Source organism: Delphinapterus leucas, chromosome 12 (assembly GCF_059928025.1).
Source record: "Delphinapterus leucas isolate spDelLeu-1000000601 "Yukka" chromosome 12, BTC_Dleu_Yukka2, whole genome shotgun sequence".
NCBI lineage: Eukaryota > Metazoa > Chordata > Mammalia > Artiodactyla > Monodontidae > Delphinapterus > Delphinapterus leucas.
This window is the reverse complement of record NC_143140.1, coordinates 57,818,295-57,845,488: the sequence shown is the minus strand read 5'-3', so window position 1 is coordinate 57,845,488 and position 27,194 is coordinate 57,818,295. Positions and strand designations below refer to the sequence as shown.

Below are 27,194 nucleotides of genomic sequence, written 5' to 3'. Positions count from 1 at the left end.
TTGATTAATAATGTTCAAGTTTTCTATATATTTATTGGGTTTTTTTGCTTCTGTTTCAGTTAATGAAAGAACATAAATGTGGATTTGTTTGTTACTCCTTTTAGTTTTATTAATTTTTTCCTTGATGCATTTTGAAGTTCTCTTTTAGATGCAGAAATATTTACGATTGTATGTTGTATGTTTCCTCCATGAATATCCCATATTTCCATGTATCGATATGTCCCCTTTTATTATGAAATGGCCCTCTTTATCCCTGGTAAAATTCTTTACTCTGAAGTCTACTTTGTCTGATACTGCTGTAGCATGGTATGTGTGTATGTATATATACATATGTGTGTGTATGTATTATTTTTGTATATATATGTATGTACACTTTTTTCTTTATACTTTTAACCAATTGTGTCTTTGTGTTTAAGTGGGTTTCTTGTAGAAAAGTTGGATCTTGCTCTTTTATCTGACAATCTGCCTTTTAATTGGGAGTGTTTAGTCCATTTATGTGATTATAGATTATGTTTAGGCTTAAATCAACCACCTTTCTATTTGTTTTCTGTTTATCCTCTCTGTTCATTGTCTCTTTTCCTTAGTTTTTGCCTTATTTTGGATTAATTAGCCATTTCTTAGTATTCTGTTTTATATCTTTTAGCTTACTAGCTGTATTTCTTTGTTTTGCTTTTTTATAAGTCACTTTAGGGTTTTTAGTATTTAACTTAACTACGATCTACCTTTGTGTGATATCCACTTTATTTCTAATTTAAGTGTATACAGAAGTATAGTTGAATGTCTCCTCTTCCAGCCTGTTATTTTTTTTTAATTAATTTTTTTTATTATTTATTTTTTGGCTGCATTGGGCCTTCATTGCTGCATGGGCTTTCTCTAGTTGCGGTGAGCGGGAGCTACTCTTTGTTGTGGTATATGGGCTTCTCACTGCCGTGGCTTCTCTTGTTGCGGAGCAGGGGCTCTAGGTTCATGGGCTCTAGAGTGCAGGCTCAGTAGTTGTGGCCCATGGGCTTAGTTGCTCCGCGGCATGTGGGCTCTTCCCGGACCAGGGATTGAACCCGTGTCCCCTGCATTGGCAGGCAGATTCTTAACCACTGCGCCACCAGGGAAGTCCTTCCAGCCTATTTGTAATTGTCACACATTTTACTTCCATCTTTGTTATAACCACCAGAATACATTGCTATTATTTTTGCTTAAAAAAATAATAATCTTTTAAAGTAATCTTTTTGATGTAAGAAAAAAATACACACTACTTCCTTTGTTCATTTCTTTTGTGTAGATCCACATTTCTGCTGGTGTAACTTTCCTTCTTGAAAGATAGGTTTGTTAGTTTTGGATTCTTTTCTCTATGCCTAAAAATGTCTTCACTTGGCCTTAATTTTTGAAAGATATTTTTGCTGAGTATAAACTTCTGTGCTTACAGTGTTTTTTTTCATTGAGTAATGACATTTGGCTTGCAGTATTTCTTACTAGAAGTTGATACCTTTCTTTGTTCCTCTTTATATAATGTGCCTTTATTATTTTGCTTGCTTTTAAGATTTTTCTGTTTATCATTGTTTTTCAGCAGTTTATGATGTGACTTGGTGTAGTTTTCATTATATTTGTATCACTAGGGCTTTCTTGAGTTTCTTGGATCTGTGAGTTTATAGTTTTCATTAAATTAGGAACATTTTGGCAATTATCTCCTCAAAAGAACTTTCCTGTCTCCTCTCTCCTTCAGGAGCCCCAATTTCACATATATTAGGCTGTTTGAAATTGTGTCACAACACTAATCCTCTGTTATTTTTTTTTTTTTTTAGTTTTTTTAGCTCTTTAATTTTGGATCATTTCTTTTGCTATGTCTTCAAGTTCATTAGTCTTTTCTGCAGTGTCTTATCAAGTACTTTTTGGTTCAGAGATCTTATTTTTCATCTCTATAAGTTTGATATGGATCTTTTAAACTATCTTCCATATCTTTCCTTGACATGCTGTGTTCTCTCCTTGAGCAAATGAAGTATAATTACAATAACATTAGAGTGCCATTATTTATAACTGAATTAAGTCATCTGTGTAATTTCAGGTTGGTTTTGATTTATTGACTTTTCTCCTCATTGTAGGTTGTTTTTTCCATACTGGCATGCCTACCAATTTTTTTATTAGCTGTTAGGTATTGTAAATTTTACCTTGATGAGTGCTGGATGTGTTGTATTCTTAGACATAGGTGAGTTATTTGAAGAGAATTTGATCTTTTCAGTGTTTGCTTTTAGGCTTTGTTAAGTGAGACTGGAGTAGCTTTAGCCTTATGGCTTATTTCCACACACACCCCCTACCCCCCCACCCCTGCCCAATACTGTGTAATAATAATAGCCTTATAACTCTGCTCAAGGCCTTATAAAGTTCTTCCACTCTGTCTGGTAATACCACCCTCCCCACTCCCCCACTCCCACCCCACAGAGTAATTTAATCAAATGCATGTACTGATCAGTGCTCTGCTGAAGACACAAGTTGAAGCTTCTGCAGATCTCTGGAGTTCACTCTTGGTGTAGCTTTCTCCTCTCCTTGTTTCTGCCCTATGAACTTTAGCTGCCTTCACTTCCCTGAACTCTCAGCTGTCCCAACTCTGTCTCCTCAATTCAGTAGACTGCTGTCCTCTGTCTGGATTCTCCTCCCTGCACTGGAAACTCTTTCCCAGGCAGAAAGATTGGGCCAGTCATAGAGTTCACACTGTTTCATCTCTCTCAGAAACTAGTGTCCTACATTGCCTGTTGTTAATTGTCTGAAAAACCATTGTTTCATTAATTTTTTCCCTTGGATTAAGGCAGTAGGGTAAGTCTGGTCACTGTTACTCTATCTTGGCTTGAGTTTATGGTACTTAATCCCAAACTTTATTCATCGATCAGATTTTATTTTCAGCTGTTTTTGTTTTGTTCCATGATAGTTAATTACTGTTTTTTTAAACATGTTTTTCCCCTTCTCATTTCTTCTCAGCCTTACAATCCTCCTTTTCAGCTTGTTCTATTCTTTTCATTTTGAGCTCTCCTTTTTGCTTCAGGTGTACCAATTTTAGGGAATTTCCTCTTCTTACTGAGTTATGTTTTATTTCAGATTGGATTTTTCAAATGCCTTTTTTTTGTCTGAGGGGGCATGTTTGCTTATTTTTATGTTTTGCTAAAGTGTGTTTGCATTGTTTATACGACATTTGTTTTTATCTTACTGAAGTTTAGTATAAGTGGTTCTTATCCTACCTTATATTGGTTACTATAGTGTGTCTGGCTTCTACAATTCTCTCTTCCTGTGGTATCTGATGGTATGGTGGAGCTCAGCCTAGATTATATTCAATTCTTTTGAGTATACTTTCATTTTGCCTTTCTGAGATATTGTTAAATTCCGTTACTAGTATTTGCCTCTCCTGCTAAGGGAGATATTCTATTCCCCTAGGATATACTACTAGTTTAGTGTGGAGTTCTGTTAGACAATGCTAGCTAGCCTCACTTGTTCACTTATCCTGTTTTGCCTGATTCTAATAGAAAATTTTACTGTTATCACTACTACCAAGTCAGAAGAGGGAAAAGATAAGGGTATCAATTCACTTCTTTTCCTCCTCTGGCGTATCTGAGAAATATCAGACTTTTGTGAATTCACCAGCATGATTTCTGGGGTTAAAAGGCAGGAGTTGGAGATCAGCTTGTAAGTGTGAATATTCCATTCCTTTTCTTAGCTAAACTTTGGTTGCTGCTGCTGGTTTTTTCCCCCCTTTTTTTGTTTTAACTGAGTTTACTCATTTTGCTTGATATAAAGGGCAAGCACTTTTTGGTTTTACTTTGCTTCAGTTTTACCCAGAAGTTACTAAATTTTATAGTTTATAGATAATATATGTGAACCAAATCTCTTGGTAATTACTTTAACTCCAATCCTTTCTTTTTTGAGTAGATAGAATGTAAGTTTTCACTGTATCATTTTAAACTATACTGACTTTTAAAGTTCTTTTTCCAGATACCATGTTTGTGTGGCAGTGCCCCATGTTTGCTGTGCCGATGCTGTCCTAGTGGAAACAACTCCACTGTAACTAGGTTGATCTATGCACTTTTTTTGCTTGTTGGAGTGTGTGTAGCTTGTGTAATGTTGATACCTGGAATGGAAGAACAACTAAATAAGGTTAGTTTTCTTTTTTTTTTTTAAATGATTAACTGAACCTTTAGTATGTATATGCATAAAACTGCTTCTTGTGTATTGGAAACAGAATACTGTAAAAAGGAAGAATACTTAATCCGAGTTTTAGTAGTTCATGATCATTTAGGAAAGACAAACAGTGAAAGGCAGCTTATTAAAATTCTCTGATGGTAGGGCAGAAAATGTGTTGTGTTAATATGAGGAAATCAGTAATTCTAACCAGGGAAATGTCAGAATCACTGTGGATCTCATGGAAAAAGCGACATTCTAAGAATCAGTAAATTTTTGTATGCAGAAATTGAAAAATAGGAAGCAGAATGGGATAAAAGCTTTTTGAGCTATGTATATATGCCTTAGGAAGATTTATCTGATAATTAGGATAGAAGGCAGCAGTTAAGTATGGGGGCTGTTGGAATGGTGTAATCAAGAAGGGCATAGAGGGCCTGAAATAATTCTCTGAATGTAGAATTGACTGAATCTGGATTTAAATATTGGCAGTGATAGAATAATAAATAATAACCAGGTTCTGATCCTAGATAACTGAGAGGAAACTGTTGCTGTTAACTCAGGAAAAAAAAGAGAGAATAGGTGTTTTATTAAACTTTTTTTCCCCCCCAGGGAGTCAGGTTGTGCAAAGAGATGGGGAAAATATAATCTAGTATATAATATGTTAGCTTGTGGGTACTGCACCACATTGTGTGTGTGTGTGTGTGTGTGTCCAGCAGGAAGTAAAAAATTTGGGTGTGTAACTCATAAAAGAAATCAGATAGAGATGAAATTCAAACTATGGCAGCATATGCTGAAGAAGACCATTTGGAGTGAGGAGAGCTAGAGCTTTGACAAAAGCTCTTAAGGGAGTTGGTGGAGAAAAGGGAACCTCTGAAGGAACAGTGAAAAAAGAGAACCAAGAGCCTGTTTAGTAGGCCTTAGGAACAGAGTCTTAAGAATGACAGCATAATGTCTGTTTAAAAAAGGTAAAGGAGTGTGAGGATTAAGAAGTAGCCTTGGGATTTGACAGCCAGTTTATGTCTAGTGTCTTGAAAAACCATTTATAGAGTGCTGGCCTGGAAGGATTGGGAGGGAGAGTTAGATGGCTATGAGGAAATGGATCCAATGAGAATAGACTGCTGATTCAAGGAGCTTTGTAGTGCAGATAGTAAGTCTTCGAGGGAGGCTGAATTAAAGAAGTTTTTAGGCTGGGGAGATTTAATTATTTGTATTTTGAGAATAGTCATAAGGGATCTAACCCGTGAGAGAGAATGTGATCAAGAGAAGGCATATAGAAGTTACTTTTCCTCCAAGGAAAAATGAATGACAATAGAAAATTTGAGGTTGAGAGAGTGTTTATGTCAGATAACCTCCATTTTAAACCATAGTTGTCTGCTTAGGGTTGACTTTGGGGTAAGGAAAAATAGCGTAAGTTTGGGAAATGAGCTTATTACAGTTTCAAAGTAGCATTGTACATGGCATATGTAGATGCTCAGTTAATGTTATTCAGGTCCTTCGTATAAGCAGAAGACGTTCATATGTTTTTTGTCATGGATCCAGTTGACTGTTGTTATGAACGGTTTAGTTGATAGATGTTAGTTAGTTTGTAACCCCCAATGTTTCTGCTTCTCTGCTTTCTGAAGGTCATCAGAGAATTGCATTTCCTAGAGTGCTTGTGATATGTAGGGTCATGTCTCTATTACTGGTCAGTGAGTTATGAGTAGAAGTGATAAACATCACCCTCTACTTGCTAATGCAGATTCTCCTTTCTTTTCTGTCACAACCTGTATATCATTTGAGATGGTGGCTTCTCTGGCAGCCTGGATTCTTTTAGTTGACTATGTAGAACCAACCATGTACATGTACATGAGCAAGAAATACATCTTTGCTGTTTAAGCCACCTATATTTGGAGGTTGTTACTGTAACAACTTAACCTAATATAGGTGATTGAATTAAAACTTAATGATGGGAATTAGCCAGGTGGTGTGCTGCTCTCATTTAAGGGCATGGGATAATTAAGGGTGCTAGTGAGTACATGTTGCAAGTGAGTATGGGTAAGTACATATTGCCATAATTGTTAAACTAAGTTGGGAAAGTAGGGTTCAAGTGAGACCAAGAAAGAGCTTATAGACTGTACAGGAGCTAGCAAAAAGAAAGTAGCACCTGCATCAACTTAAATATAATTTTAGGTTCTTGATTTTAAAGGCACATATTAACAGCTGTATTTTGGCATATTGGTTTGCTTTAACGTTTCTAGAGGCAGTAATTCACTCTGATATATGTGAATAGTGTATCTACTCCCATTTATTTCACTTAAAAATATTTTTAAAATACTTTCTTGTACTCTGATTTCAGTGTGATTTTCTGAAATGGTCATCAGTCTTTTTTAAGATTTTAAGTTAAAAAATAAAAATACAGCCAGCCATTTTGCTGTTAATCCAAATCCATCCATTATCAGAAATAACACTTGTAGAATGAGGGACCCAAACTCAAAATGCCATCATGGTTCTCTTTAGTATTTAGAAACTGATTTAGTTACTCTGTGATTATTTACACTTTTATTGATTGTATTTTTCTCTTATACATGTGATTGAGTATATCCCAGTGGAATGCAAGTTTTAAAAAAAACTTAGACTAAGTCTGCACGTTAAAATAAGCATCCACTTTAGGATTGACATTTGTAGCTTATCCGGTGCTCACATAAAGTAAAAAAAGAGTTACACTTCTGTCTTATGAAAATGTGTAGACTTAGCTTGATTACATTTCAGCATAAACTGTAAAGTGAACTTCAATTTTCTAAACCTTAAACTATTTGATTACAGAATTTTCATTTTTTCTTGAAAAAATTCTAGATCACAAATTCCTGTTTTGTTTTCAGATTCCTGGATTTTGTGAGAATGAGAAAGGAGTGGTCCCTTGTAATATTCTGGTTGGCTATAAAGCTGTATACCGTTTGTGCTTTGGCTTGGCTATGTTCTACCTTCTCCTATCTCTATTAATGATCAAAGTGAAGAGCAGCAGTGATCCTAGAGCTGCAGTACACAATGGGTAAGGTTTTTAATAAACTTCAATATAAAGTCTGGATAGTCTCTTCTCAGTAATTTTGAGTCTGTCTAAAGAAAGTTTAAGGTAAAATAAACTTGAACAATCTGCAGAATTATTTTACTCATGAATGACAAGGTAAGAAAATCCTCTTGTCTCTATTAGAGAATGTGTTGGAATTTGGAAATATAAATATTAAATAGTAGCCTTGGGTCATTTATTGGTATAGTCTTTGCATTATGTTTAATAAAGTTGACCCATGTGAACAACGCAGGTTTGAACTGTGCAGTTCCACTTTATACGCAGATTTTTTTCAACAGTAAATACAGTGTACTACACAATCCATGTTGATCTCTAGTTGAATGAATTCACAGATGAGGAACCTCGGATACAGAGGGCCGACTATAAGTTATATATGGATTTTCAACCATGCAGAGAGTTGGCACCCCTAACTCCAGCATTGTTCAAGGGTCAACTGTATTTTCATCCTAAAAAGGAAGATTTATCATATCTGTGACTAATAATGAGGAGCTTATTCCTCCTTCTCCTCTTAGCTTTTTGTAGGCCAATCTCACTACCTAAAACTGAACTCAGTTCCTAAGATGTACAGTGCAGCCAAAATGAAAAACTTTATTCCTTTGAAACAAGGTGATTGATTGATTTTCTAAATGGTTATACTGAACAACCTAGAAACTTCAGGGTCCCTTTTATCAGTCTCCCTTAATATAGAGCACTACTTCTCACACTCAATTTTGAATGTTTTGAATTTTATCACTGTTTTTTCCCCTCATAAATTAAAAAAAATTTTTTGGAATATCTGCTATTGCTTATCTATTAACATGCTACCAAAGACAAGAAGAATGAACAAGTGAAATATTAATGAAAAAAGATGTGCTGTGCCAGGTTGATTTTATTTTGTTTTTTTTTTGTTCCCTTAGTCATTGGTTGTTTTAATTTTAATTTTTTTTGCACTCTTAAAACATCTTTACTAAATGTATTTTTAAACACTTCTCAAAATGCATTACAGGGTGGCTATCACAGTCATTTCATGAGATAACATTCTCAAAACATGCACTAAGCACTCATGTCACTGTTAATGTTTTTTTAAAATTGAGTTATAATTGACATATAACATTGTGTCAGGTTTAAAGTGTACAAAGTGTTAATTTCATACTTTAATATATTACAATATGATTACCATCGTAGTATTAGCTGACACCTCTATCACATCACGTAATTATTATTTCTTAGTTGTGATGAGAACAGTTAAGATCTAGTCTCTTAGAAGCTTTAAAGTACCTTTTTCTTTTTCAGATTCCACATATTGGTAATATCATAAATGTTTGTTTTTCTTTGTCTGGCTTATCTCACTTAGCATAATGCCCTCAAGGTCCATCCATGTTGTTGCAAATGACAGGATTTCCTTCTTTCTCGTGGCTAAATAATATTCCATTGTGTATATATACTATAGTTTCTTTATTCATCTGTTGACAGATACTTAAGGTTGTTTTTATATCTTGCCAATTATGAATAATTCTTCAATAAACATGGATGTGCAGATATCGTTTCAGTACCCTATTTTCACTTTCTTTGGATATATACGTAGAAGTGGGATTGCTGGATTGTATGGTAGTTCCATTTTTATATTTTTTGAGGAACCTTCATACTGTTTTCCACAGTGGCTGAACTAGTGTACATTCCCAGTAACAGTGCATAAGGGTTCCCATTTCACCACATTCTCACCAACACTTGTTATTTCTTGTCATCATGATAGCCATTCTAATAGGTCTAAGGTGGTGATATCTCATAATGGTTTTGATTTACATTTCTCTGATGATTAGTGATGTTGAGCACCTTTTCATATGCCTGTTGGCCATTTGTATGCCTTCTTTGGAAAAGTATTTAGTTCCTTTGTCCATTTTTTAATTGGATTGTTTGTTTTTTTAATGAGTTGTATGAGTTCTTTATATATATTTGGTATTAACCACTTTTTGATACATGGTTTGCAAATATTTTCTCTTATTCTGTAGGTTGTCTTTTCATTTTGTTGATTGTTCCTTTTGCTTTGCAGAAGCTTGTTAGTTTGATGTAGTCCCACTTGTTTGATTTTACTTCTGTTGCTTGTACTTTTGCTGTCTCATCCAAAAACTCATTGCCAAGACCAATGTTGTGGAGTTTCTTCCTTACTTTCTTCTTCCCAGTATCAGCATCTTTCTAGTATTGATATCTTTTATGGTATCAGGTCTTAAATGTTTACGTCTTTAATTCATTTTGAGTTAATTTTGTGAGTCGTGTAATAAAGGAGTCCATTTTCATTTTTCTGTGGTTACCCAGTTTTCCCAAGACTGTTGAGGAGACTGTCCTTTGCTCATTGAGTGTTCTTGACTCCCTTGTCAAATATTCGTTAATCTGAAATGGAAGGGTTTATTACTAAGCTCTCTCTATTCTATTGGTCTATGTGTCTACTTTATGGTACTACTGTTTTAATTACTGTAGCTTTGTAGTATAGTTTGAAATCAGTAAGTGTGATATTTCCAGCTTTGTCCTTCTCATGGCTGATTTGTCTATTTGGGGTCTTTTGTAGTTACATACAAATTTTAGGATTGTTTTTTCTATTTTTTTGTAAGTGGCATTGAAATTTTTATAGGGAGTACTTTGAATCTATAGGTGGCTTTGGGTAGTATGGACATTTTAACTATTCTTCAGATCCACAAACGCGAGTTATCTTTCCATTTGTTTGTGTCTTTTTCAGTTGTTTTTTTTTAATTCAGCCACTGTGCCTTTTGGTTGGTGAATTCATTACATTTACATTTAGCGTAATTATTGATATGAAGGACTTACTAATGTCATCTTATTCATTGCTGTCTGGCTGTTTCATATTTCCATAATTTCTTTTTTCTTTGTTAATGCCTATGTAAATTGGTGATTTTCTTTGTAAATTGGTGGTGTGGTCTGCTTCCCTATTTTCTGTAAATCTACTTTAGGTTTTTGCTTTGCGGTTACCATGAGGCTTACATAAAACATCTTATAGATAAAACAGCCCATTTTAAGCTGATAGCAACTTCAGTTGTATACAAAAGCCCTACCCATTTACTCCTCTTTTATTTTTTTGATATCACAATTTATCTCTTTTTATATTGTATATCCATTAACCAATTATAATAGCTATTGTTTTTTAATACTCTTTTTAATCTTTATACTACAGTTACGTAGTTAACACACCATGCTATTAAAGAATTAGATTTTTCTAAACCTGTGTATTTCCATTTACCAGTGTGTTGTATACTTTTGTATGTTTTCGTGTCACTAATTTACTGTCTTTTTGTTTCAACTTGAAGAATTCCTTTCACCATTTTTTACAAGACAGATTTAGTGGTGGTGAATTCCTTGGATTTTGACTGAGAAAATCTTTATTTCTCCTTTGTATCTGAAGGATAACTTTGCTGGACAGAGTAATCTTGGCTGGCATTTTTTTCCTTTCAACACTTTGAGTATGTCACTTAAAGTCATTCTACTCTCTCTTGGCCTATAGGGTTTTCTACTGAGAAATCCACTGAGAGCCTGATGGAAATGACTTTGTAGATTACAATCTTTTTCATCTAGCTGCTTTTAGGATTCTCTCTTGTTCTTTGATTTTTGACAGTTTTCATTATGTAATATGGCTTAAAAGGTTTGTTTGCATTGAGCTGATAGTGTGATCTATTAGCTTTGTGAACTTGGATGTCCAGACTTAGGAAGTTCTCAGCTATTATTTCTTTTCTTTCTTTTTTTTTTTTTGTGGTACGCAGGCCTCTCACTGTTGTGGCCTCTCCTGTTGCGGAGCACAGGCTCAGCGGCCATGGCTTACGGGCTTAGCCGCTCCACGGCATGTGGGATCTTCCCGTACCGGGGCACGAACCCGTGTCCCCTGCATCGGCAGGTGGACTCTCAACCACTGCGCCACCAGGGAAGCCCCTCAGCTATTATTTCTTTAAACTTTTTGCCCCCTTCTTCCTCTCTTCTCCTTCTGAAACCCAATCATTCTAATATTTGAATTCCATAGATTACTGAGGCTTTCTTCCCTTTTCATTTTTTTTCTCTGTTCACCCCTGATTGGGTTATATCAAAATTCCTGTCCGTTTTTTCTGTCTTCCATTTGATCTGCCCTTCTGCAGATCTCTATTGTAATTTTCATGTCTTTTGTTGAATTCTTCAGCTCCAGAGTATGTTTGGTTCTTTTTTATGATTTCTGTCTCTTTGTTAACTTTCTCATTTTATTCATATATTTTTTCCTGGTTTTTGTTGAATTATCTTTGTGTTTTCTTATAGCTCATTGAGTTTTCTCAAAACAGCTGTTTTGAATTATCTGCTAGACTGCAAGATTTTATGCCTTTGTGCTCAGTTATTGCAGGATTATTGTTATCTTTTGGAGGTGAAATATTTTCTTGATTCTGCATGTTCCTTGTAGTTTTGCATTGCTTTCACATTTGAAGTAGCAGATGCCTCAAATCTCTACTAGTTGTCTTCAGATAAGGTTATTGATCCTGTTATATCTAGGGTTCTCTCTGACTCTAAACACCTGCTTCTCACTTCTTGCGCCTTTCTGTGGCAGAATTCTTAAACTTTTATGTCTTCTCTGATTCTTTCAACTCATTTGGCTAGCTAGTGGAAATCTGTCTTCCAGGCATTTATTGTGTGTTTTCAAAACTATTCATTTGTACAGTGTACCTTATTTACACTTTCATATACACCAGTTATAATAGCTATTGGTGTATATGTAAAATAAACCTGTGAAATGAAACTAATATTCTCATTTTATCATAATGAATTAAAACTGTCCTAAAATAGTTTACATGATATTCTTCACTTCTCGTTTTCAGGATATCCTCAGAAAGAATAGAATAGTCACATAAAGTGTAGCTGTTCTTTAAGAATAGCTCTTCAAAGATTTCATACATGAAACTACTTGTTGAATGAATATTTATTAATAAAAAATTATTTTTTTTTGTTTTAGATTCTGGTTCTTTAAATTTGCTGCAGCAGTTGCAATTATTATTGGGGCCTTCTTCATTCCAGAAGGAACTTTTACAACTGGTAAGAAATCTTTTTTTTTCTTTAATTGTGTGATGTTGATATTTTATAAGGAAATTGAAATAATTGTTGCCTGGAACTGTAACTATTTGTTTCCCCCATCCCCACCCCCCCGTTGGCAAAATCAAGGCATTTATGTAAACTTTTATTTTTCCCTTTGTATATTGATTGTGAAAATGAAATAATGAAAAGTGAACCAGTCACTCATTTGTGGTTTTTTGCTTTTTCTTTTTCTTTCAGTGTGGTTTTACGTAGGCATGGCAGGTGCCTTTTGCTTCATTCTCATACAGCTAGTCTTACTCATTGATTTTGCCCATTCGTGGAATGAATCATGGGTTGAAAAAATGGAAGAAGGGAACTCAAGATGTTGGTACGCAGGTAAGCTTTTTGTCTTACAGAACATCTTCAAGATAGCTGAAGTTTGAAAGTGAGAACAGATGTGTAGACTATGGGAAAATCATGATTTTTATGGTATAATTTTCTGTGAGGAGGTTTTTAGCTTAAGTTTGTGAGTGGCATCTTATCACATTATATCAGCAACTTTACTTGTAGAGAGAGTTTTTGGCATGTCAACTAGGAACATACCCAAGAACCAGGAAATAATCCAGAAGACCATGAATGGCTAAAATAGAAGTTCCAAAGCCTATTGCTGAATGCATGTATATTTTACAGCCTAATTTCCTGGGAAGCCTACAGAAGGTTAAAAGTAAAATATTAAAGGGACGAGGACTGCTAGAAATAGATGAACAAACAGTGGTACAATTCTTAAACAGCAGCAAGCAGGAAAAATAAAAAAGCAACTCTGAAACATTTTGCGTAAGTGCAAAGAATGCCCTTATGTGTAACTAACACCTAAGGGAATTTTTACAGTAGTGTTTTAATGTTTATTTATAATGATGAGCTTGAGTCCTGTGCTTATGCTCTAAAATAGGGATCAAAATTCAGATGCTTACAACAGGTAACAAAAATGAGGAAGGAGAACCAGGTTTAAGTGCATTTTCAATCCTTTTGCAAATAGAAGGGACTGTGATGAATTGGAGAGTGTAAAGGCCTTTATCTAAAATGCATATAGCTACTGCTCAGTTCCATCTAGTAGTTGCCTTGTGGAAATGTGAACCCAGTGTTGCTTAACTTTTCTGATTTTTCCAAAAGAAGCCATAAATCTGAATTTTTATGTGAAATGATCTGAGTTTCAGCTAAAAAAAAAGAACAATTTTTAAAAAAAAATCAGAGTGAAAGCTAAATCCAGCATGTCTGCTAGCTTCATATTTTCTCTCATACAACTAGTTTGTGGTATTCGATCTCAGTGGTTAAAATAAAGGGTTTGGTATTCAAAGAAATGAACTTTGGTCATTTGGAAAATTTACTTATATAGAATATCTCATTTTTTAATGTTAAATCTAGTGTAAGAGTTTCTGCTTTGTTCCCTACTATATCCCTAGGGCCTTTGTAGGTATTCAGTAAATATTTGTTTGATGGATCCCCTGTCAGTGAGGCACATCGACATAAATACATGTATATTAAGCATACATTAGCACAGAAACTAAAACGTGTGTGTGTGATAGAAGAAACTTAGGTTGTCTTATTAAATAATAATGACTTACTCTTGAATAATTTTTTTTAAGATTTTAGTTGATGAGGAAAAGCATTGTTTTGCAGGCTTAGCATTAACAAAATAATTTTCTTAATGCCCTTGTTTACAACTGAATGATTATCATTCTTTAAAAACCTTAATATTTCCCTCCTAGTTATTTTTTCTGTATTTTGAAAATAATGGCTAATACATCTGAATGTGTTTTGGAAACTCTATGAAGATCATAGTATGTTATTGTCCTTGAAAACACATCATCATAATGAGCTATATATAAAGACTATAAAATTCTTAATGTGATAAAGCTCAGAATATCTTTACCTGCTTATATAGCCTGTGTAATGCTGGCACAATGTTAGTTGCTTAAAGTAATATTTTTGAATGAAATAAGATTGCTTGTAAAATGAGCCATATGCCTAATTCCTAATATTAGTGATAAAATCTAATTGTCCAATGTATTTCTTTCACAGCTTTGTTATCAGCTACAGCTCTGAATTATCTGCTGTCTTTAGTTGCTATCGTCCTGTTTTTTGTTTACTATACTCATCCAGCCAGTTGTGCAGAAAATAAAGCGTTCATCAGTGTCAACATGCTCCTCTGCCTTGGTGCTTCTATAATGTCTATACTGCCAAAAATCCAAGTAAGCTTGGATTAGTTCATTAATGTTTATGAAGCTTCTATTTTTTAAGTTTTCCTAAATCTTGAATGATAACAATATTTTTCTGTTTGCTTATTTTTTTGTAGGAATCACAACCAAGATCTGGCTTGTTACAGTCTTCAGTAATTACAGTCTATACAATGTATTTGACATGGTCTGCTATGACTAATGAACCAGGTATGTTCGTTTGCTTGGATTTGTTTCTTTTTAATGAATCCTACAGCTTTTCTTTTTTCAAAGATGGTCATTTTGTAAAATTAAGCTCACAGAGAAATGAAGAGAATGGGAATAATACTATTTTCATCTTTGATGTATTGCTATATTTTTTCACTTAGTTTCTTCTTTCACTAGCAAAACTATAAGAAATTATAAGAAATATACCTAATTTGTACAGTGCATATGATAGTATATGTAGAAGGAAATAAGAGCTGTTAAAATGTTTGTTGATTCTACTGTAAATAGTATAGTTTTTTTCCACCTATTATTTTTTGTCTGTGATTACCTTAAAAGTGAATATAATTAATTGGTCTTTGTAATCTTTTTATAGGCCAGTTTTATTGCATTCTGTGGGAGTAGAAGCCTGTATATGTCATTTGCGGTGAAACAAATTAGAAGTTAATAATTACAGTCGACCCTTGAACAACAGAGTTTTGAACTGCACAGGTCCACTCATCCATAGATATTTTTCAAATATATGTACTGCATTACTACACGATCTGCAGATATGAATGGCTGGATATGGAGGCCAGCCATAAAATTATATGCAGATTTTCGACTGTGTGAGGGGGTTGATGCCCCTAATCCACTTGTTGTTCAAGAGTCAACTGTACTGTTTTTTGAAAAGGAAAAAAATGGTCTTTCTTCCTCAGAATAAAGAAAAATTATAAAATGTTTTCTGAATCTTATATTTCATTGAGTTTATAAATTTTATAGATGCTTTATCACTAGTTGGAGAAAATTTTTTTTTTTTTTTTTTTTTTTTTTTTAGTTTACTAGAGAAAGATTCCTTATATTTGTCCAGGTAAGTGTCTGGAAAAAAACTAATAGTAATTTGCTTTAGGGATTATCCTTATATGAATGGCTTAAAGATAAAAAACATTTTTCATTGATAAGGTGGCAATTGACATATCTGGCTTTGTGGGAGGAAAACATGTGGGACACTAAAGTGGATACCAACCCTATTTAAATTCTTTATTTACGGGAGTCAAGAAGCTGAATAAGCATTAGGTCATTATGCCTTGTTTGCTCATTTCCACAAACTATTTGCTAAAATTCTAGTAACTGATTTTACGTATAAACTATATAACAATGTAGTTTGGCAAATTGATAATAACAATAGTCTTTTATTAAGTTTATCTCACACTTTGTAGTAGGAAAGCCAGTGCATTTTAGTTTAGAATATCTGAATTTTATTCTTTACTTGAGCTTTGCTTTAGAGGTCATCTAAATTTCACCAGTTTCCTGATCAACGAAAAGCTTAATGTCTCAGCTCCTGCATGAGGTTGAAAATGAAATTGTTTTCCAAGCACGTCTATAAAATTAGCACTATAAAATTTTTATAAAAAGGTCTCTATAAATAAAGTTGTCTTAAAGTATTTTTTTGTTGTTTTTGCCTTTTTCTAACAAAATGTTTTGAATTTGCAAGAGTATAAGAGTTAAAAAGAACTACATTGTGCTCTGAAAAAAATTTTATACTATTCTAAGATTTTAATTTGACCTTAATTTACATTATAGAAACAGAGTGCAACCCAAGTCTACTGAGCATAATTGGATATAATACAACAAGCACTGTCCCAAAGGAGGGGCAGTCTGTACAGTGGTGGCATGCTCAAGGAATTATTGGACTAATCCTCTTTTTACTGTGTGTGTTTTATTCAAGGTAAGAAAAATTATGGATTTTCATTTTTTTAAAAGTCCAGCTATTATTATATGAATCTTTAAATTCCCCTTTTTTTTCCTTCTCTCTTTCTAAACTGTCTTCCATGCAGCATCCGTACTTCAAACAATAGTCAGGTTAATAAACTGACTCTAACAAGTGATGAATCAACATTAATAGAAGATGGTGGAGCCAGAAGTGACGGATCACTGGAGGATAGAGATGATGTTCACCGAGCTGTAGATAATGAAAAGGATGGTGTCACTTACAGTTACTCCTTCTTTCACTTTATGCTTTTCCTGGCTTCACTTTATATCATGATGACCCTTACCAACTGGTACAGGTACTTATATTTTATGAAAACTTTGCATGTGGAAACTGATGGCTTTTTTGTGATTTCATTGTTAAATGTGGTATGGAGTACTTTTTAATCCTCCAATATATTTCAAAATTTACAGCTAAATGAATAGTGAGATCAGTTTCAGAAATGCAGGCTTTATTTCCTTGCTTCAGCAATAACAATCATTGAAATATTTCCACATCTTGAAGAGACTGAAATAAAGTTTCATGAAACTAACACATTGCTTAGGGAAATACATGTTGACAGTTGATCAAACACAATGCTTGCTTTTCTTTTTAATACTGACTAACCAGTTCCCAACATAGTGCAATAAAAAGATACCTTTCTTCTGTTTTGTTCAAACTTTGTCATTAAAATTTTTGAAAATTTCAAAATTGAGGTGTGAATACATTAACATAGATGGATTCTTAGAATTCTTCAAAACTAATTTTTGTTTTTTTATCACTTCAAAACTAATCTTTTTGAAGATTAGTTAGTTGGAAGATAGCAGTTTATATTTTGTTTTTAAAAATTCTAATTTTGTCCAGAGGACTACTGAAAGATTTAAGATTCAAGTTGAACTATGTGGTTAGGGCAGTTCTAGTTTTAATAATTTTTAATGCATAATATCCTTAACAGTTTGTAAGAGGGCTCTGAATACCATCAAAAGATGTAGAGAAAAGATTATTCTTTGCTTTATTTCTTTGAGAGCAGCCTCTACCAGCATTTATTATTGAAAAATATATATATTTTAAAATTCCTACACTGCAGTTTCTTAAGATATACGAACCCAAATAGTTCTCAGTAATTCACAGCTTTGGCTGTCAGGTTAATAGTAAATGTTAAGATTAGATGAAAAATATTTTTGGTATGTTTCATCAACATAGAAGTCAGCTAACTTTGGGATGTATTTCCTTCCCAGTTTCTTAAATCTGAGAAGGTGGAGGGGGTTCCCATATACACTCTGAACAGATTATATTCTTTATAACATAAAGACTTACCAATTCTGAACTGTATGTCTTATTTATTTATCTAGAGGTCACATTCCATTTCTCTATCTCGTAATTAGTGAGCCAGAAAAACATAAAGATTTTCTGAGTATTAGCTAAAAGAGCTGTTTCAGAGGCCCATGTCCTCTACTCCTTTAAAGAAAATTGATTTTACCTTCACATTAGCTATCAAAGTGGTGTGGAAAAGCAAGGCAACAGATAATTAGTCCAGCAACTATATATCTATTATCACAAATTATATACAAAGAATATTTCTGAAGTAATGAAGCCTGATGGCTTGATGACCGATAATCCAACCTCTCCCCCCTTTTTTTTTCCTTAAATTTTAGGTATGAGCCTTCTCGTGAGATGAAAAGTCAGTGGACAGCTGTCTGGGTGAAAATCTCTTCTAGTTGGATTGGCATTGTGCTGTATGTTTGGACACTGGTGGCACCACTTGTTCTTACAAATCGTGATTTTGACTGAATGGGACTTCTGGCATGAAAGTCTCACTTTGATCATCACTTATTTGAAATTAACAGTATTCCCAACTTTTTTAAAGTTGTGTATATGTGTGCTTCCCATGTAACTTCTCCAGTGTTCTGGCATGAATTAGATTTTACCGCTTGCCATTTTATTCATTATAGTCTTGCCAAGCACATTGATAGGTGTTTTAGATTGAAGCAGAGTTCTGAGTATGTTGGTGGTGGTAAGTTAGGAGAAGTGGACATTGTTAGGTTTATCCTTTGCTCAGTACCTGTGAAAAGAATAAAAACAAAACTGCTTGACAGTTTGATTTTTAAATTGTGTTATAACTTAAGCTGTTTTAGAAAAATACGAAAAGAAATTTATGGCTGCCTTCTGAAATATTTGATGCCTTGCCCTACAGGATACTGCAAAGAACATGGCTATCCTAAAATTGTATAAACAAGTCAGTTAAATGCCAGTTTTCTAAAAAATCTTTTCAGATTTTTCCCTTGATAGGAAGAGAAGGAACTTACACAGGTGTGGAGTGTTTGATTGACAACAGTGTAGCTTATGGTGGAGACTGAGATACAGAGCTTTCAAAGAAAGATTGCTGGTGGTGGGTACTAAATTGAATACCCAAGGTGGTTTGTAATGATTCCTGGGTAGGGATGGCCTTCCATACTTACATAGTGAACTTTGTTTTGGTCATTATAAACACATGCAGATGTGTTAAAATGTGTTCAGTGGGTTCAGTGGAGTGATTAGGAACTCTGAAGGATTTAGACAAAGGCCTTGAAAAGGATAATCATGGGTTAGGAGGTTGAAAATCACTTGGAAATTTCGTTTTGAAAATCAGAGTTGATAAACTTTTGACAGAACAGGAAGAAACTGCAAAATAGGCTTCAGTAGACAAAGTCTCATTTAGTTTTCTCATTTAAAAAATGAAGAAACTGGGCTTCCCTGGTGGCGCAGTGGTTGAGAGTCCGCCTGCTGATGCAGGGGACATGGGTTCGTGCCCCGGTCCGGGAGGATCCCACATGCCACAGAGCGGCTGGGCCCGTGAGCCATGGCCGCTGAGCCTGCACGTCCAGAGCCTGTGCTTCGCAACGGGAGAGGCCACAGCAGTGAGAGGCCCGCGTACCGCAAAAAAAAAAAGAAACTGAAGCATAGGCTTAAACACAGCTTATCAGTGGCAAAGCTGGGAAATCCCAAGTCTGTCAAAACAACTGGCATTCTTTCTAGCATTCAAAAATAATTACTATTCAAATATATGCATAATAGATTTTACACCTTGTGAGTGGTGGATAATTTATGTGATGTGAGTTGCTGGTGTCCAGCATGCCTTCTACACACAGACAGGCCAGGAGAATGATGGACTGCTGTAAACTCCTGCTTACAGTATACTATACAGTTCAAAAGATGCTTTTGTATTTGCTGCCATCCAATTGAAATATATAGATTATAATCTTTCAACCTGAAAATCAAGCAGTATCAGTGTTAACTTAGGTAGAAACTCTTAGTTACTTGTGTGATTAGTGTCTTAATGAATCTTAAAACCTACATTTGCTTCTTTTAAGATATTTATTAATGTGAATGAAGTATAACAATTTAATTTCCCACCTGTGCTGATATTGTGTTCATGATTTCAAATGGCTGTGTTCTATCTTTAAATAAATGAATTCAGAGAAAGTGTGTGGTGTATTAATTCTTTAGCAGTTTGAATTTAGGTGGTATATTCAGATCTACTTTCTTCCTGTGTATGTGACACTGAGGGTTAACTGACCATTTTCTGTACTGAAAAACTGAGTTGTTTGTTTTTAAGGTGATATTTACCCTTTTGGTCCTCTGTAAGAAACTCCTGAGTGGATCTCAAAGGTAATTCAAGTGGTGTTCTCCTAAAGAACCTTCAGGAGGGAGACCAGTTAAGTTTGGAGAATATTTTTAATTCATTTGATTGATAGATATTCTACACTTGCTGTGTCCTCCAGGCATTTTTTCCCTGAGTGGCAAACTGATGCTTCTTTCTCTGACAATTAAGATAGTATTAAAAATAATAATAATAAAATGCTCTATTCCATAACAATGAAATATCAGGAAGAGAAATTAAAGAAACAATCCCATTTACCTTTGCATCAAAAAGAATAAAATACGTAGAAATAAACCTACCTAAGGAGGCAAAAGACCTGTACTCTGAAAACTTAAGATGCAGATGAGGGAAACTGAAGACAACACAAACAGATGGAAAGATATACCATGTTCTTGGCTTGGAAGAATCAGTATTAAAATGACCATACTACCCACAGCAACCTACAGATTCAATGCAATCCCTATCAAATTGCCAATGGCATTCTTCACAGAACTGGAACAGAAAAAAATTTTAATTTGTATGGAAACACAAGAAGCCCCGAATAGCCAAAACAATCTTGAAAAAGAAAATGAGCTGGAGGAATCACGGTCCTTGATTTCAGACTATACTACAAAGCTACAGTAATCAAAGCAGTATGGCACTGGGACAAAAAGACACATAGATCAATGGAACAGGATAGCCTGGAAATAAACCCACTCACTTGTGGACAATCTATGACAAAGGCAAGAATATACAATGGAGAAAAGAGAGTCTCTTCAGTAAGTGGTGCTGGGAAAACTGGACAGCTACATGTAAAAGAATGAAATTAGAACATTGTTTAATACCATATACAAAAATAAAATGGATTAAAGACCTAATGTAAGACCAGGTAATATAAAACTCCTAGAGGAAAACATAGGCAAAACACTGACATAAATTGCAGCACTTTTTTGGACCCGTCTCCTAGAGTAATGGAAATAAAAGTAAGTGAATGTGACCTAATTTAACTTAAAAGCATTTGCACAGCAAAGGAAACCATAAACAAAAGACAAACTGCAGAATGGGAGAAACTATTTGCAAATGATGCTACTGACATGGGATTAATTTCCAAAATATACAGCTTAATATTAAAAAAAAAAACCCAATCAAAAAATGGGCAGAAGACCTAAATAGACAACTTGTCACTATTTGGCCATTGTTCCACCCTTTTTAGTACTATCCTGTTCCAGAGAGACAGACCAATAGGGTATGTGTTTGTGTGCGTGTGTGTGTGTGTACAAATTACAGAGGCTGACAAGTCCAAAATCGGGCTGCTTGGGTTGGTTTTGAGACTGCACAAGAGATATTATAGACGCTTTGGGCTCAATCTAGTAAGTCAAGGTTAATATCAGCAGTGAAAAATCAGGTTGATAGCACTTACCTTTCATGTGTTGAAAGTGGCACTTCACTTCTATGATCTTTCCCAAAACCCATAATCCCAGTCTAATAGGAAGAAACATCAGGTAACCCCAAATTGAGGGGCACTACAAAATATCATGCCAGTACGCCTCAAAATTGTCAAGGTCTAGCTTATTTGTATTGTAGTTACTCTGTTTGAAACCAATTCCCTGAAATTTGACTTGCTTTATGGCCTAATATGCAACTGATTCTCAAAATATTTCATGTATGCTTGATATTTCAATTAGGCTCTAATTCTCAAATGTAGCATTTTATGTATGTTCATCATGTGTCATTTTCCCAGTCTGTGGACCTTTTGTTCTCACACTTCAGCCTCTAAATTCCTGAGTATATACCATCCCTATGAAACACAGTGACACACCCCAAAAGAACACTTAGCTGTAAGTCACAGGCTCTCCTGTGGGCCTACTTGTATCCCACTGAGGCAAAAGAAGCTTGGAGTTGGGATGAAGATGAGGGGTACCCTCTAAAGTATTCATACTATGCTATTTGTTTTCCAAACAGCACACAGACTTTCTGCAGTAAACACAAGTTAGGTTACTTTTAAAGGAATCAGTTTCCAGATGTTCAATTTCCACGCGTACATGGAAATTTCCTAAAGTTGATGTGCTTGAAAAGATGCCTCAGGACAAGGCATCATCCCTCTTAACAATTACTCTTTTCACATTTGACAAAACAAAGGATATATAATACCTCTTAATTCATTCTGAGTCTTAATACCAAGGCACTTTGGATAAAACCGCTGAACACAGAAGTAGAGACAATTTTAAATATTGGTAAGAGAACGACGCTGGTTTAAAAAATCCTTAGGTGATTTTTATCTTTCGATGAAATTGAATCAAGATGATCTAATGAAATTAACAGCTAATAAATTTTAAAATACTTAGTGAATTCTGAAGGACTTCAAATAATTGAGTGACACTGCTGTAACAAAATCTCTTTATAAAAGTTTCTTAGGACTCTATAAAAACAAAAAAAATTGATGCTCTTATTATATTGATATAAACTTACCCCCAGATAATAAAACATCTGGGGAAAAAAAAATCCCTGAGATCTGTTCACCCCACAAAAAGATGTATTTCTGGTAAAATTTTACTTTGTATGTTTAACAGTTCATCAAAATTTGGACTATATTCTATTAGCGAACACTAAAATCTCTAACAGATCAGTCCCCCAAAATTCAGAGACAGAATATAATAAAGGTTTGTCCCCCCCGCCGCCCCACCTGAAGTCTAAATGAATATCCAGGATTGATGGGTGGCTCTCCTCTAAGCGGCGATTCAGGAAGCCAGGTTTCTCCCTTCTCCTGTGTATACTCGGAAGCCACATACTCCTCTGCATCAAGCTAGTAGATGGGTAAAAGGTGAGGGTTGCATGGGGGAGATGTTCACAGACCAGACCTGCAAGTTCTGAACATCACTTTTCCTGATTTATTAGAATTCAATTACATAGCTACCCTGTTTACAAAGGTGGAAATAATCTAACTGCATGATAGGAAATGGTTCAGCAATCAGTTAACAGTCTCTGCCACATACGTTTATACTGTTTTAATCAACTGTGTATTTATAATTGGAGACAAACTTTAATGCTTAGAATCTTAAGGTTACAGAATAAAATTTCAAATTTTGTTGCAGAGAAGCGCAACAATTATATTCAATGTCTGACTGTCACGCATAATAAAAGTAGGATAAAATTCTTTGGAGGAAGTGGAATGGATGATGAAGAACATCAAATCACTATGGTATTTAGATTCTTTCCAATACATTTAAAAGCACGTAACAACTATTTTTTAAAATGGCAGTATTTAACACTATCCTAAACTCTTCCCGAATACTTAAGATGAAAAAATTTAAATGTCACCTTAAAAAGTACTAGGAGGTATAAGGTTTTCAAAATTATTTTTTAAATACTTCTAGAGTTATCCCCAAAGGAGAAGAAACTTAATCATATCCCACATTGAGGAAGGGAAGCGAAAAAGAAAAAGGCTCTGAAGCTCTCCTCTCCTCAGTCTCTAAGCTCTTCACATCTTAACAATCTCTAAGAAAGTGATCTCTAAAGCTTACGCAGAAAACTGTTCTGGGTTCTTAAATTAGTTCACCAAGATCCCACTGTCAGAGCCAAGTATTTTAGGATCTGCTAAGGAAGGGTTTCTTACCCCTCTGTGCTACGCTTTATTTGAAATTTTACATCACAGTAAGAGAGTTCCAAGATACTGAGACTATAACCAACAGGAAGGCCATCTTGGCAATTGCTCATCCAACTGCCCTAGAAAATATTCAGATACTAGCTCACTGCTTTCAGTCCTCTGCTTGAAGGTACAATTCTTCAAGTGATAGTGCCCTGGCCTTGCATTAAGTCTAATTCTTCTGAGCAAGTGCTGCAAAGGAAAGAAGTGATTTAACTTTCTCTTATCTTCTCTCAGGGCAAAAATTATAGGCCCTTAGCATCCAGTGATAATGTTCTTACCTAATTTGGGACAACTGGAAGCATACTTTTCTCAGTTCTTTATTAGCAACATAGAAAGCAAGCCAGCATAATTTTTAAATTTGGAGGCATTAAATTTCTTCCTTGTTGCAATACACAGTCTATCTTCTGAGATGAGGCACAGAGATCTTAGTATGACTCATATTAAGAATAATGGACAACAGACAAAGTTTACAGTTTAAGTCTACTTCCTGTGAAAAGGAAAAACTGTCACATGGATGTCACCTCCAAAGAAGACACATAACAGACACTAGTACGCAACATTCATTATATTTATTTTACTAAATATTATGCTTCAAAAAAACACAAACAAACCAGAAAACTTTTACTTAAAACTAGTCCAGCGAGGTGGATGGGCTGACGGCACCCACCCCCCTTCTATGTACACGGAGCTGCGACTGCCTCAGACAGCAAGCACTCAAGTACACGTTGCCTTTTCTGTTGGACATGAATGAGCTTCTCTGAACCAAGAGAGACAAATGAAGTTTTACAAGATACAGGCACTTTATGTTCCCAGTTTTATAAAGAAGTCAAGTGAAAAATACTTAATAAAAGCAACTGGAACAGAGAAAGCTTTAGGAGTTCTACCATTAGTTATAGTGACTTACACTCAATGCAAACAAGACAGCATCAACAAGTAAAACAAAGAAACAAAAAGTTTAACTGGGGTTAATGAACATACATGTAAAAAACAAATCCAATTTGCTGTAATTGGAGAAAAATGGCCATTTGAATCCAACTTAAAGATATGCCAATACTGTGATTTAACGCATCAAATCTTATGTACCTACGTAGCTGAGTAACATTTGAAAGCTTTGCAAGAGTGTGTGGTTAGTGAGAAAAGCAAAAGGTGCTTTTGATTCCACAGTATCTGATTAAACGAAACAAAGCAATTTACAAAAAAAAGTACCAAATGATACTTTAAAATAAATAGTTCATCATTTTGATGAATATATACACGTAGAGTCCACTTCTTGGGGATTTAGCTATCTAAAAGTGGCATATCACTATCCAGAGGTGCAGGAGCAAGTTCACATAAATAAAACAGTGTGGCTTCACTAGCTTCAGCTTCAGTCAATGGCTCCAGGCGAACAAGCTTACTTTGGGTTGGTTCTGGGTCCAAGCTGCTGTCCAGAAGCTCATCAACTTCTATGGGTTTATCTACAGAGGACATAACTTCTGATGATGCTGTACTCCCCTGTTCAACAGTAGAAGCAGGGTTCCCATCGAGGAATGCAAGAAGTGGAAAGGCAGTGTACTGTATAAGCTGCTTATCTATAACAAAGATAAGAAGACTGATCTTTTATCACCAGCTTATATAGAGTTCAAGCTATATGGTGGAAAAAACAGAAGCAGATGTGCATATGTGCAATCATTACCCTTATATAGCCAAACAAGAAATATCACACTCTGTGTCAGTAAATTTAAAAATGTACAAGTCAGAAAATGTATACTTTTATTCAACAATTAAGAACTGAGGGTTCTTTCAGTTCTCCTGAAGTTAAATAGGGGGGGAAAAATGACAATCTTTAAGAACTATTACTACACCAATTCAATGTCCTTTATATGCTGGAACCTTGATACGTTATGCATAGAACTGAGACTAATACAAATCTGTGTTCAATTGTTAAGCATGGCAAAACCTTCCTTGGCCCAGTTTCTACATAGAAATCTTTATTTAAAAAAACTAATAGTACATTTATACCTACCGGTTTTGGGTTTAGATTTTCTTCCCTCTTCTGAAACTGGCTGAACTACATTGCTCTTGGTTTCTAATCCTTTATTCTCGGACTAAAAGAGAAAAAATAATATAAAAATACTTGTCTCATATTTTATATGTTCCTGAAAAATAGCAAAAAATTAAAAACTGGTAAAATACAAGAATATTGGTATGTTCTCTGAAATATATGGGAAAGGGGAGCATCAGGAAGGATGAACTAGGGAGAGAAAGAGATTTGAGTAGAGGTAATGAAACTGCCTAAGAAAACTACTGCTGTCATCAGGTGGATGAAACAAAGAACCTGAACTAGGATGACACTAAGTACAAAAAGGAGGGAGCATTTCAGCAGTAGAACAGACAGAATTTGACAAGAGTAGAAGATGGTAATGAATCAAAGATGGCTAGTTTCTAATTGCTAATGAACAGATAATTCTTTAAACAATTAAATTCATTTTAAACAGCTTTGATTTAAAACGTATTACACATTTCTTTTCACTCACAAACAGAATATTTAGCATAAGTGAACACGTTTACAGTAGCTCAGGATAACATCCTTCAAACTATTTATCCCTATATTTGGAAGCCTCAAAGTTGAGGTGGTGTTTCTTCATTTCCTTTTTGGCTCTTTCAATTCTTTTCTGTCATTTAAATTGCTTCTTTCAACCACTGTCTTCTCTCCTTACATCTGATTGTAAGGGGATTAATCTTTAAATGTTAAGTTCTTCAGTGTTCTTTTCAACGATGTTCAAACTGAGGTGCTGAGGTTCACAATTTTTCCTGAATAGTTGTAAGTCCCGGATATCTGCACACTTGTAAACTATATATGATGTAACAAACATACTAATTCCTATAATTTCCCTGATATTCATCACAAAATTAAGCAGTACAAGTTTCCAGGCTTCATAGATAATAATGACTCCAAGACATAATAAAAACTACTTAAACTTCCACCAAAATTTACATTAAAATATTTCTCATTTAGCATTCACAATAAATAAACATTAATGAAATAATACCTTCTGTATTTTTCTACTTCCTAAAATAGGTATTTTCCAAGGATGCCACTCTTGTTATTCTAAATGCATATTAGAACCAGGATGACAAATGGGTTTCATCTCCCATAAAAACTGTTGCTTATTAGTAGTGACCACTTAGACTGCTACAGTGAGGAGTATAAGGCATCCTGACTCATTAGTAAAGAGTGCTGTAATACATGTCACATAATACCTGTCACGAGCAAGGGAATGACAACTGATGTGTCAATTATTTAAAAACAATCTAGATTCTAAAACTATGATAAAAAGAATCACTCTCAATTTTAATTTTTCTATAGTACTATAGAGCAATATGTAAACTTGCTGTTTAACTGCTATTTCTAAAAGCTTCTGGGAACAGGAGATGATTCAAGAATAGAGAACGACTCAATGTCTAACAATAAACAAACAGTACAGCACATTCACTAAATGAATGCATGATATGGGTTCATTCAACTTAAGGTCTCACATTCAATAATATAT

At 34.6% G+C, this 27,194-nt stretch overlaps 2 protein-coding genes across 6 annotated transcripts in view; one reads left to right on the top strand and one right to left on the bottom strand.

The window, feature by feature from the left end:
* Positions 1-19,861, top strand: part of SERINC1 (serine incorporator 1) — a 32,282-nt gene extending 12,421 nt beyond the window's left edge. Inside the window, exons 2-10 of the mRNA XM_022555618.2 lie at positions 3,970-4,131; positions 7,014-7,183; positions 12,171-12,250; positions 12,488-12,625; positions 14,309-14,478; positions 14,583-14,673; positions 16,231-16,375; positions 16,485-16,715; positions 18,052-19,861. Of these exons, the coding sequence (XP_022411326.2) occupies positions 3,970-4,131; positions 7,014-7,183; positions 12,171-12,250; positions 12,488-12,625; positions 14,309-14,478; positions 14,583-14,673; positions 16,231-16,375; positions 16,485-16,715; positions 18,052-18,187 (1,323 nt within the window). The 3' untranslated portion in view covers positions 18,188-19,861. The remainder of the gene's footprint in view (positions 1-3,969; positions 4,132-7,013; positions 7,184-12,170; positions 12,251-12,487; positions 12,626-14,308; positions 14,479-14,582; positions 14,674-16,230; positions 16,376-16,484; positions 16,716-18,051) is intronic.
* A 4,350-nt stretch (positions 19,862-24,211) lies between these two features.
* The window catches only part of HSF2 (heat shock transcription factor 2), a 36,711-nt gene continuing 33,728 nt past the window's right edge, over positions 24,212-27,194 (bottom strand). For 3 of the 5 annotated variants that reach the window (XM_022555610.2, XM_022555594.2, XM_022555601.2), the window contains 2 exons: positions 25,667-25,748; positions 24,212-25,232 (listed from right to left, as the gene is read on the bottom strand). In XM_022555610.2, coding sequence (XP_022411318.1) covers positions 24,940-25,232; positions 25,667-25,748 — 375 coding nt within the window. In that variant the 3' untranslated portion in view covers positions 24,212-24,939. The other 2 variants (XM_089921974.1, XM_089921976.1) reach the window with 2 other exon arrangements.